The sequence below is a fragment of the Emydura macquarii genome, unplaced genomic scaffold (genome assembly GCF_026122565.2).
Source record: "Emydura macquarii macquarii isolate MOO-44397 ecotype Brisbane River unplaced genomic scaffold, CSIRO-AGI_Emac_v2 contig_1876, whole genome shotgun sequence".
Lineage (NCBI taxonomy): Eukaryota > Metazoa > Chordata > Testudines > Chelidae > Emydura > Emydura macquarii.
Window position 1 is genome coordinate 5,632,474 of NW_027132013.1, and position 17,077 is coordinate 5,649,550.

General features: G+C 39.4%; 1 protein-coding gene across 3 annotated transcripts in view; it reads left to right on the forward strand.

The window, feature by feature from the left end:
• Positions 1 to 17,077, forward strand: part of CD44 (CD44 molecule (IN blood group)) — a 94,001-nt gene that overhangs the window by 2,225 nt on the left and 74,699 nt on the right. For 2 of the 3 annotated variants that reach the window (XM_067557550.1, XM_067557551.1), the window contains exon 2: positions 2,428 to 2,527. In XM_067557550.1, the coding sequence (XP_067413651.1) occupies positions 2,428 to 2,527 (100 nt within the window). Of the gene's footprint in view, positions 1 to 2,427; positions 2,528 to 3,067; positions 3,229 to 17,077 lie in introns of those variants that run through there. The other variant, XM_067557552.1, reaches the window with a different exon arrangement.

The window sequence follows — 17,077 nt, forward strand, 5'->3', positions numbered from 1 at the left end:
AGTGACAGATGAGTGACAGGTTTATGATCTGTTGTCTTAGGATCCATAGGGGCTAAAAGTGGGGGCTTTATTTCAGTAGAGAGCCAAGAACTCCCATTTCCAGAGGGAAAATGCTTTTAAGAAAGATTCTCAGCTGCTGTAAATGGGCATAGCTTCTATGAAGTCAAAGGAACTCTCCAATTTACATCAACTGAGGAGCTGGCTTTTTGTTTCTAATACTGATTGGATCTTAAAACTGTGATATTTTATGTATATAAAGAATGTTTTCATGAAGTTTCTAGAGTTTTTACAAAATTAGTTATATTTTTTCTTTCCACTGAGTCAAGTCCAATTAGACACATAGGGCCCAGATTTTTTAAAATCCCACTAGGTGCCTATCTGCATTTTAAACCACCTAAACTTTTGATAATCTGGCTTGTAGTCCAAAGGCAGTTTAATTTACAAGTGGAGAAATAAAGAATATAATACACTCACAATAAGCTGTAAGCCTATGAACAATACAAATTTTCTTTTGAAACAATTGGGAGTAGAGAGGTTATTTTACCTCTGTATTTGGTACTACTACTGCTGGAATACTGTGACCAGTTCTGGCGGCCACATTCAAGAAGGAGATTGATAAATTGGAGAATGTTCAGAGAAGAGCCATGAGAATGATTAAAGGATTAGAAAACATACCTTATAGTGCCAGACTCAAGGAGCTCAATCTATTTAGCTTAACAAAGAGAAGGTTAAGAGATGATATGTTTATAGACTGTAAGTATCTACCTGGGGAACAAATATTTAATAATGAGCTCTCAATCTATCAGACAAAGGGATAACATGATCCTATGACTGGAAGGTGACATTAGACATAGTCAGACTGGAAATAATGCATACATTTTTAATGGTGTGAGAAATTAACTATTGGAACAATTTACCAGGGGTCATGGTGGATTCTCCATCACTGACAATTTTTAAATCAGTATTGGATGTTTTTCTAAAGGATATACTCTAGGAATTATTTCTGGGAAGTTCTATGGCCTGTGTTATACAGGAGGTCAGACCAAATGATCACAAAGGTTCCTTGTAGCCTTGGAATCATGTATCTACCAAGCTTTAAGAAACAAAGAGAAATCAACATATCCACACAATAAAATATGTTTAAAGTGTAACTTTGAAGTTGTGAGATACATAAGAAACAAAACTCTGCATCATTTAAGGAAAGGCTTCCACTTTGACCTTGTCCCGTTAGATATTTTAGAGCTGTCGCTAAAAATAGGGCTAGCTGAGGAAGGGGCAGCGAACCATCTTTAAGTATGAATTATTAGTAATGTTTACAAAAGCAATCATTGCTCTCAGTAGATTCATTATGTCTGCATTGTAAATGTTTCCAGACCCTCACTTTCTTTTCTAACTTATATAATGCAATTAGATACTATTAGATGATCAAATTCATTCATTTTCCCTCACACTCCTGGCCTAATCCAGTTCCTTATAATATAGTTTAATGATTTCTCAAATTTAATTTGAAAGGTCTCCCGGGATGAGACCTTCCATCACTTTCCTTTGGAGACTATTTAAGAGTGTTGTTCTTGAACCCTCCTGTGCTCACCAGTGGAGAACTTGCTGTTCCCCCATATGTGAAAGCACTGGGTCTCATGCTTAAGTTTTACAGGCACATCCTGAAACACCATGTGTTTTCCAAATCACATTCAAAAGTGAAAGTCCTGAAATTTCCTTTGTCATGTAAAGATTTTGTGCCTGTAGCTGGGATAACCTGTGCTCTGTACTTTTCCATTGTTTATCTTATGAGAAACAAAAAATTCATTTAAAAGATCTTTAATGTGCAGAATGGATGGTTCAACTGTATCAATGGTAAAATGATATAGAAACTTTAGTCTCTAGGTTGCTTACTGAAATCTAGCCCAGATCAATAATGACTGAAAGCCATTCCCATCTCCTCGTTGTTAAAGGTTAATGTGTAATGAGCATCATGGTCTCTGCCCAGTGCTGAGTGAAGAGAAGTCTACTTCATGCACGCCACAATTATAACTGACATCTCAGATGAGAGGTCGAGGTATGGATGGACTGTGGAGGGTGAACAGGACAGAACATGGTGGTAGATTACACTCTCAGTGCCCATGTTGTACCCTCGCACGCATAAAGAGTCTCCAGGTCTTTCAATCAGCACCTTTCACCAGCATTAAATTAACATAAAACCCAACACTGCAACGAGTATATGCACATATAGAATATAAACGGTGTCATACTTTCACTGACACTTCCATTGTCTTTTGGGATAAAGTAAATAATTCCTTCCCCTCTTACACCATAAAAATAAGGAATAATTGGTTTCAACACAATTCCCAGTGAGCAGATGTCTGTGATACTAAACAGCCCACCATTGTAATAGGAACTATTTACCTCTCTTGTTGGCAATGTCTGCAGAGAGGCCGAGGATTGAATGGGCCATGGAGACTGAGCTATACCCTCATAATTACTGCAGTGGTTGTCACTCCAGATCAGAACAGAGGCACGCTGGCAGAAGGTAAGTGTGAAGAAAATCTATTCTACCTGTGGTTCACCTGAACATCATACCCCTGTGTTGTCATTCTAGTTCTTTTTCACTAGTGCTAAATTCATTGAAAAATGAGAGAGAGAAAATGGAAAGAGAAAAATGTTATTTAGAAATGTTTGGAGAGTTGTAGATGCTTTGGTGGGTTTCTAAAACTCAGATATTTTATGTTCTCCTGCCTCTTATAATAAATAGGCTTTTAAACAAGCGTCGGGAGTGGATGCTGATAACAGTTAGTCCCTTTCTAAGCTAATTCGTGAGACGTTGCAGAAATTTTCCAACAAAGAAGCAAGAAATGTAATTGTTGATTACACTCATAAGTAAAAGAGGTTTGGTGCCTCTTTAAAATCCTGCTGTGGCTGCTTACTCAGAAGTAGTAGCTTTCCCCTCCCCACGCCCCCTTGCTGAGTCTACTTTTGTTTCGGCATGGGTGTGACTTTTGATTCAGCTCCCCCTCCCTGTTATGTCACTACTTCAATTCCTTAGAAGCAGAATAAAAACTGCAGCAAACTTCAGAGCTCATTTACTGCAGGCTCAGCAAGGCTTTTTTGATTTGTGCAACCTTCGAGGACCTCTTTAGTTTTTACAAAGTAACTCCGAAGAAACAATGAACAAGTTCTTGTTGTGTGCAACTTTTGGATTATGCTTGCTGCAGCTTTGTCTAGCAGAGACACGTAAGTGGTGTATGAATGAAAACTCTAATGTTTGCTAATAAGTTTATGCTTCAGACAGCAACAGCTATTCAGCCAGCCAGCTAGCAGCCTACTGGTCACTCTAGTACACTTTTGAGTAAAGTTTTGTTATCTATAAGTTACTTTCCAGAAAAAATGTTGCTGAAATATAACTTGTGCTATTTTTCTTTTTACAAGCAAGAAAAAAAGTGTATGTTAAGTACAGATACAAATACTTGAAAAGTTAACTGGAGATCACCAAAGTTAAGTTTAAATCAAGAACTGAAGTACAATAGGCGACTGATCTTCAGCAGAGCTGTTCTAAATTAAACTGTAGAAACTGCCGTTATGTATTTCTTTTGCTCTACCAATGCTATAAAATAGACAGTTGGCCAGGGGTTGAGGGGGGGGGGGGTACCCAGCCCTCCTGGCATACAATAGCTGTATTATTAAGTTCACACAAGCTGAAACGAAGGCTAGTGAATACAGGGTTGGGATGCAAAAACTGGGACAGGAATGCTGAAAAGAAACTTAATTACTACAAACTGTGACTGAAATCTAGAAGAATTTTATGGCAACGGTGCCTTTTTCTGACCTATCTTTAAAGCTTTCTTTTGTGGTTAACAGATGAGGTTTTGGAGCAAACAAAGGAGTTTGATGGAGATGAGCAGTCCAGTTGTTTTTCAGTTTGCATTCTATAGTTTTATAGTCTGCCTCCCAATATTGAAATGAATAACTTGTTTTTAGAAATAAAAGCACTTCATTTAAAAAAATCTGAAAATCAGATGCTCAGCATGAGAAAATGATCTTAAAGTCTGATGTGGTGCAGGCATTTGTGGTGTTTGGGGGAAATAGCTGTGCCTCTAACAGAGTCCCATTGGAAGAGAAATTGCCTTTAGTTGCTTTGCGCCAGTAAATACTATTAGGAAGGCTCCGATTGTGCACATCGGTGACTGGGTGTGTCAGAATGAATAATTTCAGACACATCTCTGATAGCTGGAGGAGATTTATGCATTGCATTTTGAAATATTCTTTTCTGTTATAAGTGTAAGTTTCATATTCAAATCAAATACTTGGACAATTCATTTTAGACTGAGGAAGAAATACTGGGGGCTTGTGTGAGTAAAGCTGAGGTGAAATTAGAACTTTGATTTTGACTTAGCATGTATATATATACACACACATGCTAAGTCAATATATTTATATATATCTGTGTGTGTGTGTGTGTGTGTGTGTACGTATATATATATAAAAATGATTAGGATGATTTGGTTATCCTTTGCCCAATTAATTTATCCTTTTATGAACAGCCAAATGTGCTATAAATAAACACAGTCTGCATTTACTCTGGGGATAACACTTTTACAGTAAGAGAGATAGATGAAAACCTCATAATCTAGTCCTCAGTGTAGTTAGTAAAAACATGTCAAGCTTCATGTATGCCTCACAGGGAAGTTTCTTTAGAAACTCAGCGAGGTATTAGATTATAGCCACAGTATATTTTATTTGGTGTGCAGTGCATTCCGACCTGGCTCTAATGACTTCATAGCTGCAGCTGATTTTTTTTTTTAGTAGCATCCTTGTTACAGTGCATCACAAAATACTAGCAGTTACATTGAGAACATGATTTAAAGGAACGGGCCTAAAGTGCAAAATTCAGATTTGATTCCAATTTTCAATCCTTCTAAAGTCTGGAAATGTTTGAATCAGAAATTTTGGCTCAGACTCATCTTTGACACTCTAGTTTTCTTATCAGGTCTCAGTTGCAATCTTGGGAGGTTTCACTGGTTGAGCTGGGGGAAGTGATGATGACATTGATTAATATTGAAGCAGTTAGGACTTGTCTAAACAAAATTGTTCCTGCTTAAGAACTTCTGATTAACTCCATGCATGGATACTCTTATTCTGGAACAAGAGTGTCTGCACATGGAGTTATTCAGGAACAGCTGTTGCACTTTAAATTATCTTAATCCATGTCAACTCTCAAGTATAGACAAACTCTTAGAGTCAGGACAAGGATGTAAACTAGCATATTGCACAGGGCCAGCAAATATGGTGGCTAAAGGAAAGATCAGGATCAAAAGGAGACGGGTTGCTGGCTTGAGCCAGGCCCTCAAATTCTAGAGCCCATGAGATAGGGAAAAGGACATCATATCTGGAGACTCTATGGGAAAAAGTTGGAGTGGAGCCAGAAATCTCTGAGAAGAGGGAGTGCTAGGAATGTCAATGAGAGGAAGGAAGAGTGCCCATTGGCATAGAAGTGGTGGCCAAAATTGCACCACAAAATGAGGTGAAAAGAAAGGGATGCTATAATATATCAGTCATCAAAGAGAAAGGTATCCTCCCTGTCTTTTAGGCTATGTATCTCTTATGCAAACCTGTACATAAAACAATTTGAACTAGCCCTTTATGCTAGTTTATTTCCTTACGGATGTTGCATTGTGTATCTTGGCTATTCTCCCAAAGCTCTCAAGTAACTAGATTTTAATAAAGATTGGCTTGAGCTGCCATTGTTGTTTAATGGAAAGGGCACAAATCTGCCCTTAGCCTCTCTGTGCCAACAGACCACAGCTGAAGATAGCACTGCGTTCCCTTGGAGAGGGTGGTGCTAGCTCTTCCGTGAGAGATGGTGGCTACTACAGTGCAGTGGCAGCATGTACAGAGGTAGTGGGAGTGAGGCTTAATGAGGGGGGGAAAGGGCATCGCGGATGGCTGAAAACCCTTTAAGCTAAATTTTCACAACAACTTGAACCAACTCTATAGATGTGGGACTTACTGGCTATGCAGCAGTTCTGCAGAAAAGGACCAGTGGAAAAGACGCTGGATATGAGTCAACAGTGTGCCCTCATTGCCAAGAAGGCTAACGGCATATTGGGCTGCATTAGTAGGAGCATGGCCAGCAGATCAAGGATAGTGATTATTCCTCCCTATTCGGCATTGGTGTGGCCTCATTTGGAGTACTGTATCCAGTTTTGGGTCCCTTACTACAGAAAGGATGTGGACAAATTGGAGAGAGTCCAGCAGATGGCAACAAAAACGATTAGGGAGCTGGAACACATGACTTATGTGGAGAGGCTGAAGGAACTAGGCTTGTTTAGTCTGCAGAAGAGAAGAATGAGGGGGATTTGATAGCAACCTTTAACTACCTGAAAGGGGGTTCCAGGGAGGATGGAGCTAGGCTGTTCTCAGTGGTAGTAGATGACAGAACTAGGAGCAATGGTCTCAAGTTGCAGTGAGGGCGGTCTAGGTTGGATATTAGGAAAACCTTGTTTACTAGGAGGGTGGAATGGGTTATCTAGGGAGATGGTGGAAACTCCATCCTTAGAGGTTTTTAATTTGTGGCTTGACAAAGCCCTGGCTGGGATGATTTAGTTGGAGTTGGTCCTGCTTTGAGCAGGGGGTTAGACTAGATGACCTCCTGTGGTCCCTTCCAACCCTAATCTTCTTTGATTCTATAACTCATTGTTTCAGCTAAGATTAAGTGAAGTATCAGTACAATCTCTGATATGTCTTCCTCTGTGGGACTATGTCCTGCACTTTTAAGGACCTGGACTTGAAACATTATTATTATCATTATTGCTGCTGCTATTTATATTACATCACAAAGGTACACAGGGTTCTTCAGTAGTTAGAGTGTTTCAAACAAGGCTCAAAACCCTCGTCCAGAAGAGCTTAGAGACAATATAGAACAATAGGGTGTACAGCAGCATGAGGTCATTACAGCACGAGATTGCTTTGTGGAATAGATGGGCTCTCAGGTCTGTTTTCAAGGAGGATAGGGAAGTGGCTTGTTGTTCTTACTTAGATAATGGCAAAATCATTTCAAATGTAAAGGGAAGCATGGAAGTCAATAAGAAGGTGTAAAGGAGGTGAAGGGAGTAGTTAAGAGGGATGCTTGGATGGCATGTAAGGAGTAGCAGGTATTGTAAAAGGAGATTATGGATAGAGAGACAGGTGGAGGTAGGGAGAGCTTTGAACAAGAAGAGAAGCCTGACATTTATGTATATGGGAAGAATAGAGGAAGCCAGTGCTGAGTAGAAGAAATGGGAAGCTGCTGTCAGAATACCAGGAAAATAAGATGATCTTTTCAGTGCCACTTTGGATAGACTGGAAGAATGAGAAGCAGAGGCCAGAGAGAAGAGAGGTTGCAGTAATACAGTTGGGTTATAGCTAGAGCAGTCTACAGACTTAACAGTAGTGTTAAAGAGAAAGGGATACATTTTGGAGACACTGTAGAGAAAAAAATGGCAGGATTTGGTGAAGGTCTGGATATGAGCAGATTTAAAGGGAAAAACTAGGTAGTAGATGATGGTAGTGCTGTTGCCAGAGAAGAGATGGTTTGGCTAGAAACAAAAGTTAAGTTTTGGACATGTTAAGCTTCAGGAAGCATCAGGGAACTAGGCAGATTAAACAGAGGTGGGGAAAAGTAATCATCAGCAGAGATGTGATGTGCATGGCTTTGAAAAAGATGGGATCCACAGGGACAAGGACTCTGGGGAATTCTGAAAGTTTTTCTAGCAGGGCTTTTCCATTTCCAACTATTGTACTCCTGTGTATTCCAAATTTCTGGCTTTGTGACGGTGAATGACACTTTGAAAATACAGGGTCAGGCTTGGAGAAGGCAAATCTACATCTTAAACTCTTGTGTTTATATATATATATAAACTCTTCTATATATATAAAGCAGAGTTTTCAAAGCTGCAACCAGACCTGAAAACCTCACCTGAAAATCTAGGGGAGGAATTTCCCCTAGATTCCATTTGCATTGCTCTTTATACATGTCCGTAATTGAATCTGCATAATTACTAGTGTGTAATGTAATTTCACAGAGAGTATCATAATGGAACAAGCACTGCCCATTGTAATATTCTTTCTTAGTTTAAAAAGAATGCAACGATGCATTGGCCCTACATATCAATACCAGTCAAAGTTCGTTTTGGATACAAAAAACAGCGGAGTTCCTTATTGTGGCCCTCCATCAATCAGTCGCTTTATATAGTGCATTTAATGGTAGCAATAACATACAATTCTCAAAGATCAGCGCTGCTGGTCTGAAAAAATAGTCCAACTATAAGTACTACAAATCTGTTACATCAGTTAGTAAACAAGAACATACTACTAGCCTTAATCAAATGCTTTGTTTCAATTTTCAACACTGAAATTCATTTAGTAAATCCACTGAAGTTTAAACTACAATTAGAAAGTCAATATATCAGGGTTGGATAATTAAAGGGGATTGGAGAGAGGATATGGAGTTTTTCATCACTAGCTGTCTGTTTTAAAAGGGACCGTCTTTGGTACCTGATATAACTCAGTCTTCTGTCCACTAATTTTTTGCCTTTATTCACAAAACCATCCTTCTTCCCTAATAAATGTGGTAGTTTCAGGTCATTCTTTATGGATTACTGGCAAATGACATCACCAATCTTTTTGGTGTAATTGATAATCATTTCTCAGCCAAGCCCAGCACTTTACCTGGCTGTTAAATCACAATTACCTGTCACCCATAAAGAAGCGATAATCCCTGCAAAGCAAGCATCTCCACCTCCAGTAAATTGATATGTAATTTACAATGGCCACTGTGGCTGTTACAATCCTGGTAGCAAAGCAGCATGTGTCAGATTCAATTCCTTAATCTTCAAACCACAAACAGTCTCCCCTGCAGTGGTATGGGATACAACAGTAGCAGCTGGCTGTGATTTCCCTGCGGCTGCTGAAGCTGACCCCACCCAAAGCATGAAATGGGAATTTTAGAGTATGAATGAATCGGAGAAGAGTAACGAGAAATGACACATGACACAGAGAAGGGGATTTCTTAGAGGAGCATCTCTCTCAAATTGGAAACTCCTGCTAATTCCAATGCATTTGATTGATGAGTTGTTCCATGACTCTGTTTCCTTTCTAATGATATCTGCATCAGTATTTAGAGTCTGTGGGTAGTATTAACAAGGGAATTGAACCCTCTTTTGCATCCATTAGATGCAGATCAAATTTCTGGGGTTTTCCAGCCTGTCTGCATTACAACACCAGTTGTGTTGTACAATGAAATGCAATTTATTCATGTATAACATCCATTATCTGCTGGGTCACAAAGTAAAAAAGATAGGATTAAATCAAGGTAAAGGGCAGGCTATAATTTAATTTTTCACACTGAAGTTGAAGCAATCACACCAATACAAAGTAAAAACTCATAGGGTAGAGCTGAATTTTAAATATATCCACAACTGGAAAGTATATTGATTGGGTTTTTTTGCTCATGACTAAACTCATTTTAGTAGGCTTGGAATCTTTGTGATCACTGGAACTCTATGCACTTCCAAACCAGTAGGTTGATACACTGTGTTGTGTGTTTGCAAAAATAATATCAGGCTGTGGTAAAACTTCCTTCTCTGTTGCTGCAAATAATGCTGTTCCAAAAACAGCTTGTGATGGATATAAAAGGGGATACCACTGTGCAGGCTGACAGCTGACTTGGAAAAGAATATTACACAGTGATAGTCAACTACACCAATGATTCACAACCTGAGGTTATGCAGAGGTCTTCCAGGGGGTATGTCAGCTCATTTAGGTCAGTGTTTCTAAACCTGGGGGGGGTTGTGGGATGGGTTTATGGGAGTCACAAGTGCAGGCCGGTGTTATGAGGTGGCAAGCAGGGCAATTGCCTGGGGCCCCATGCCACAGGGAGGCCCACAAAGCTGTTACATATCTCATCCCTGGGTGGCGGTGGTCGGGGCTCGGGCTTTAGACGCCTGAAAGGAGTACAGTAGTCTGGAAAGATTGAGAATCACTGAACCATTAATGTCTGGTTTTGTAAATATTAAAATTGCCCCAGATGCAGAATAGATTACAGTCAAGTGCCTGTTATGCCATTGTTTTTGGAGCTGGATTTCACTTTTGGGAGCTGCTGAAGTGAGTGGGCCCAATGGAAAATGAAATCCTGGTACTGGATTTCCATGGAGTAATTTTTGTTTCTGTGTTATTGGATGGGTGCCTTCAAATCAATAGGGTGTGGCATGTGTGGGTAGATGTGTTAAGTATGTTCCTTCAGTGTATTCCTATGCAGCAGTGAGATATTTCCAGAAACTTGGGGGATGCTTGGTGCGTGACCTGTAATTGAATAAAGCCCTGATATCCTATTTGTGAATGTAATGATAATAATGTTTGGTGCTTTTCATCTGCAGATCTCAAACCACTTTACAAAGATGGGTAAGCACTGATATCCATCATTTACAGATAGGAACACTGAGATACAGAGATGTGAATTGACATGGCGACTCAGTACAGTCAGAGTCAGGAACAGAGCCCAAGTCTCCTGACTCACATTCCAGGTTTCCATCTACTAGATAAAGTTGCCATATTGGGAATGTGAGTAGTTAAGAGGGAGGTTTCAAAGGAAAGTGCAAACTGTAGAGGAAAATGATTAATTAATAGTGAATGTATCTAAGGTGCGGCCTCGTCGCCTTTCTCTTTTATTTTTCCTTTCCCATTTCACTTTCACTCACTTTTCTACTCCTCCTCTTCCCATTAGATATCCACTGTTAATTTTTCTGTCCCTTCCTTTTCCTGTGGTTTACCTGACCAGTTAGCGAATGTACAGCATACTGTAATGTTCCTCTGTTTTGCTGACGCTTCTTCTAATTTTCAATAACTTTATTTTTTGTTTTTCCTCTTCGTTAATGTATCTCATGCATGAAATGTAATTATAGGAATAAAGAAAATATTTTTAACACAAAAAGAGAAATTATATAGATTGGGAAGTCAATTCAGATTAAATTCCTTTGCAGTAAATTTGTAAAAAAAACACACTTTGGATGAAGCTTTTCTCCCTTTTGTTGACATTACTGCTTAATTTCCTGTTTCATTGCATACATGATACCTGTACATAATCCTAAAACCCTTCAGCTATTACCATTCAGTATCATTTGGTTTTTCTTAAACAGAAGTGGAGCTAGGCCATAGTATCCTAAAAGTTTCAAGGTTTTGATCCAGGTTTGTCAATTTTCTTAACTAGGGATGTTCAAAACTATTTGAACAAAATAAGAGCTGACCCAGCCTTTGGCCCACTATCAAATTGAACTTCTTTTGATTTAAAAAAAAAATCAGTCTTAAAATTGATTTTAAAAAGTTTTTTATTTTCTTGTCCAAGATGACAATTCCTAGAATGTTACAATGTAGCAGCTACTTATATTGTTTGGTACCCAGGGGTGTTCATGGGTAAATGACATTAATATCCATGCCTCCCCAAGCAGATTGAAAATTGCAAACTTTGCCCCTCTCAGAGATTACCATTACATGGGCCTCATTATTCTCAGTTTGCAGAAACATGTATCTTTAATTTCCATTGCTTCTTCAGAGCAACTTGCAGCTGCACATGGTAATCTGTTTTAACAAGTGCTTTGTAGATGATAATGCTAGAAGTCTGCCTCCTTCACATTTCCTATTTCCATCATCTTCATTATATTTTCCTTTTTTGTTCAGTTTCCTTCTCTCTGGTATCTGGCCAAAGCTATCTGATGGACTCTGTAGATTCCCATCTGTCTAAATAGGTGATAGAGGGTTAACTCCAATTTATCTAAATTTGGTCATCTTCAGAAGAAATAAAAATCTAGCCCACCAATTGCTCAAAAGAAATAGTCCTCAGGGGACACTTGAATGGAAGGAAAATTTACAGCAGCAGATATGTTCTGTACTATGTTTTTGTCCCTCAGAACAAACATTTCTGTTCCTTTTAATTTCAGCCAGTCTGTGCATGTAGCTCTGACTTGTGTCCATGTATTTTTAACCATACCAATGTCATTCTGGGACTTTGGCTCCCAGTGCTTCCATGAGTATGGTATTAATGAAATATCTCTGTCTGCCAGTGCAAGAAAGATCAGAATAATTTTGGACACTTTAGGCGGTAAGTGAAATCTGAAAACTTTCAATTTTTAGTGGAGGAAAAAGATCCTTCCTTGAAATAAATTCTCCAATCTCTGACTTTATATGTGTTACTAAACTGTAATGCGGCCTCTCTTCATATCCAGAATGTAGCCATTTCATTTCTGGAAGCTTTCTGGATGTTACAATTAACCACCAGATGAATGCAGCTACCATTTCAGGGGAAAACACATCCAATACCGTTGAAGAAGAAATCCTTGCCCTGTAGAGCAGTGACGCTCAGACTTGATGATCTGGGGAGCCACTTTCTCAGTGAGTTCTCAGCAGAACATCCTTTGTGCTTTTGTGATGTCTGTTGTGACAGCATCGTCATTCACTGAATCCAACATCATGATGACAATAGTGGAACTCTGTCAGAATGTTGCACCACACTGATTTTGTATCTCCCTGCAGTTCTCTCTTTTCCCTGCAGCCCCATTCTCTGTATGCTTGGTAGGATGGGAGAGAATCCTAGCATCTCTAATCTATTTTCTTAGTGTGTTCCCCACCCAACAAGTCTCACACGTGCCATGTAGCAGTAACATGAGTAGTGTTCTCCATGCAACCAGGCAGAGTCAGAGGAATGCCACATGGACCTAAAGATACTAGGAGAGCTGCATGATGGCCCTACAGAGCCACATGCAACTGTTGCAGTAGCTATCACTGCTATTAAGTCTCTTCATAGCATCCCAGGGCTACTGAATATAGCAGGCCATTTTCTTTCTCTAGTCTGGATGGATGTAGTATGTGGATTGAGGCAGTCTATGGATTGCTTCCCTTTCCTCCATGAGGAAACATGCTCCAGGATTGGAGATTGTCCACATTCAAAATATTTATGTGTGTGAGAGAGAGAGTGTATCTGTTTTGTAGCAGTCATATTAGTGATTTTGTTTTCTGTTAACCTTTGACTGAAAGTACAATTTTATCTGTACAGTTCATACCACAGGTGGTTGGGGTTTCTTTTTTGAACAAAGTATTTATTACATTCCATGAGTATTGAGTCTTTTAGGAATGAGTACTATTCACTAGGAGTCAGTGCTGTCCTGGTAATTGTGAATGAGAGCGTACAGTACGTACATATACTACAATGGAGCATTGTTCTGCCATGGTCTAGTGCAAATCCCAACGATCTTCAAGTACAGCGTCTCTTCTTTCGCAAACCGCTGTGTCTCACAGCAACCTTCCCTCACTGTGCAAGCAATTAATAGACCAGGAAACTGAAATCCATCTGTCTGGCTACTTATACATTGTTAGGGTGCCTGTTAATATAGAATATAAGCAACACTGGCTTTCCCAGCTGCTTATATGTGGGCACACACTTGCTTCAAACATATAGAATGGCTACATAGTCTAAGATACTGTTATGTTGATATGGGGATACTTTGGGCTCAGCCAGGGATTAATTATTATTAATTAATTATTAATAACCTTATACAACATTTGCTGCTATTGCCAAGTAGATGTCATCTAAGCACCCAAGGTAAATGGGCCGGAGAGCTTTAGCAGTGAGTTAATAAAGGACCTGACGGTGATCTGAACTCCTGCTGCTCCAGAAGTGAACAATAGTGCTTAGGGCCAGGGATGTTTTCTGGAATTTAATGTCTTAAAAAATTCAAACTAGGAAGAAATCCAGGAAGCAGATCTATATTAAATAGATTTGTATTACCTGTCATTGGCCTGATTATGCAACCCTTACTGATTTCAGGTAAGTGCTCACCACTGTAAATAATTTTTTTTTTCAAAAACAAGGGAAATGCAACCCTACAATAACTACTGGTTGCAGACAAGCACTTGAAGTGTTAGCAATATCAGCCAGATAAATTGTTAACAGGCTTTATTACTCACACAGTGTAGTCACTCAGATTAAACTCAGTTTATCAGCATTACAGTACACAATCATCTACCCATTGACTCACACAGGAAGTCAAGTTAAACTTCTGCAAGGTGACTCATTAGCCACTGAACCATGCATTTTTTTACCAAGAGAAAGGAACACACTCAAGACAGACAATCCCCTACAAACAATAACCATGGTAACAAAAAACTATGTAAAAATGAGACAAGATGGGGTGGGTGAAGTAATATCTTTTAGTGGATCAACTTCTGTTGGTGAAAGAAACAAGCTTTCGAGCTTACTCAGAGCTGTTCTTCAGGTGACTCTGTCCTTCACTCTTTAACATCCTGGTTTGGTATCTTCCACCCTGGCAGAAGAGAGTTAGTCACTTTGATTAGGAATTTTTTCAGGTATCTCCACTAATAAGCAATTGTCTGAGACAGACTTTCAACGTGTGCAGTTTCCTGGTGGATTGACAAATCTTTCCCATCTACAGTTGCTGATCTTGGATCTTTTGGATTCATTGTTGCACTCTGGATAAGCTGCTTTTGTGGTTGCTACAAGATGTCCTTGGTTTCTGTGAAGTGTTTTACAAGAACTGGCCAGGATCTCATCACTTCCTTTTTCAAACTCTTTCACTGACTTCCTCTTTCCTTCAGCATCAGTGTGAAACTTCTTGTCCTCACCTTTGAAGTTCTTTATAGCTGCACCTGACTGCGTCTCTGCTCAGTTCCTCCTTCCCTCCAAATCTCTTGCGTTCATCTAAGCCTCTCGCCTTTCTTGCTTACTTTTAACTTCATGTTTTTCCCTATTGCATCCTCATTTACTCCTGCAATGCTTTCCCTCTCCTGATGCTCAAAGTGATAATCCTCTCTTCATTCAAATCTCTCCTGAAAAAACACCTTGTTTGCAATATCCCACAGGAGGATTGGTTAAAAATGTATTGCTTTGAGGGGGGAAAAAACCCACCTTCCACTCCCTCAGTATCTGAAACATTTTTTGTCTCATTTGAACTCTGGTCTCTCTCTATCTCAGCTTACATTTTGTACTGCATTGAGCACGTTGTTAGCACTCATTAAATGACAAATTATAATAATGGCTGGTCCAAGATCAATTACTTTGTTTGCCCATTGGCCATCTGAACTCACATTTCTGTCAGTGGTCAGGATGCAGGAAGTTGTCAGTGGTTGGGGGCTGAATTTCCTTGCAACAGTCATTATCTTGAGCAGAACAAACAAGCTTAAGTATGCTACATACAGTAATTGAACATTCATCTTTATTTGGCATAAGACTTCTGCTGGTGATTTGCCACTCTGATGGTATGCTACTCTGTAACTGAGCATTGCTAGGCATAGGTTTATTAACATCTGGTAATTTTCTTAATGAAGATTTTTTTAATTCCTGATTCAGCTAACCTATTTAATTATAGATAGGTGTGAACCAATGTGCCTGATTTCATATTGCTTTACAAATTCAGGAACACACAGCCTTTGAACTGTGATCTATCCTCACTATACTTACAGATGTATGCCCTTCAAAAAATGGACTTCATTTCAGCTGATGTGATTCAATTTATGGATTTCTAGATTACTAAAATAATATGTAGAAATCAGCAATGACCACAACAAAATCTTTGCCTTCTAGATGAAATTGATTGATACTAAACCTCCTAGGGATGATGGTTGTTCTCTGTTTGCTGATTCCGATATTTTAAGCAAATAGCACATGCTCTTACAATAGCTTCTCTGTTTACATTTGTGCATGGCCAAAACAAAGTTTCCTGTGCTTTCTTGGATATTTCAATGCCAATGTCCTTCATGGAAAAGCATTCCCCAACATTTAAGCAGAATATTGATATCCCAGACAATTCCTCAGGATATGAAGAGTCAGGTGAGAGTAGCACTTTGTTTTTACAGCTATTCCTGATTACTTTGATCTGTTATTAAAACACCAGTGGCAGCAGTCTGAGTTACTTTTTTTCACTTCCACATTAGGTGAGAATCTGGACTTAATTTCTCTTCAGTTGGCAAGAAGTCAATTGAACTTAAAATATTGGAAAAACTCATAAAAAGTTTAAAAAATGAAAATAAAAATGAATAACCCCGAATTGTATAATTATGTCTGCACAAAGGTGACACCTAGGGAAGAGGTCATGTAGGGTCACGTCCCTTCCATGAGTCGCTGCTTGGCCTATGCTGAGCCTGCCCCCTTGGAAGGTACAGGTCATCTCTGGCTGCCAATCTTACAATAGCAATGGTATGTATGTATGTATGTTAATTTTAGTGACCAATTCCCAGTTATTAGAAAATGCTTAATCCTCAAACAATGCAGGGGGGAAAACGTAATCACTAGGAATATAAAAATTATTTGTAAAGTCTAATTCAGCATCTAACACAGGATGTTCTATGGATGACAAATAACCCACAACTTTCTTAGCAAAGTTTCTTGCTTGTTTTCGTTTTCACTATCAGCCTTTGGATTCTTGGAAGTGTATCACTTCCCTGCAGTTGGGAGCATGCTTCCCAGATCAGGTAGACAGACATGCGCTGGCTCTGAGTACATACTGGCCAAACCATCTGGCTATGTACTTGGACAGCTAGTCTGTGCTGCTGCCCGTGCTAGCCATGTCTACATTGCTATTTTTAGTGCTTTAGCTTGAGCAGAGCTAACACATGTCTGTCTCTCTGCCTGAGCTGAAAAACATGATCCCAGATGCAATGTAGACGTACCTGTGGGAACGGATCCTCTAATTAATTTCTGCCTCCTTTGCACCACTCACTCTAGGAGGCACAAAGAGACCAGAAACAGGCCAGCAGACAATTCCTTTCTCAGAGGGAAACTACCTGCTGGTGTAGATGTGCTAGCTTCAGTACCTGCCCTCCTGGGGGAAGAAGGGTGCATCTTACGGATCTTATGCATCTTATGGATGCTCAGTACTACCACAGCAAACCTGTACTGGGGTAGGGTCCCACAAGATTTTTTCCATTGACTTCACTGAACTCTGGATGAGGCCTTTATACATCAGAATGAGTTAATACACATTATGTGAGATTGTTTTCTCTCCAATGCCTTTTTCTGTGACCTTCTATACTTTTAGGTCCA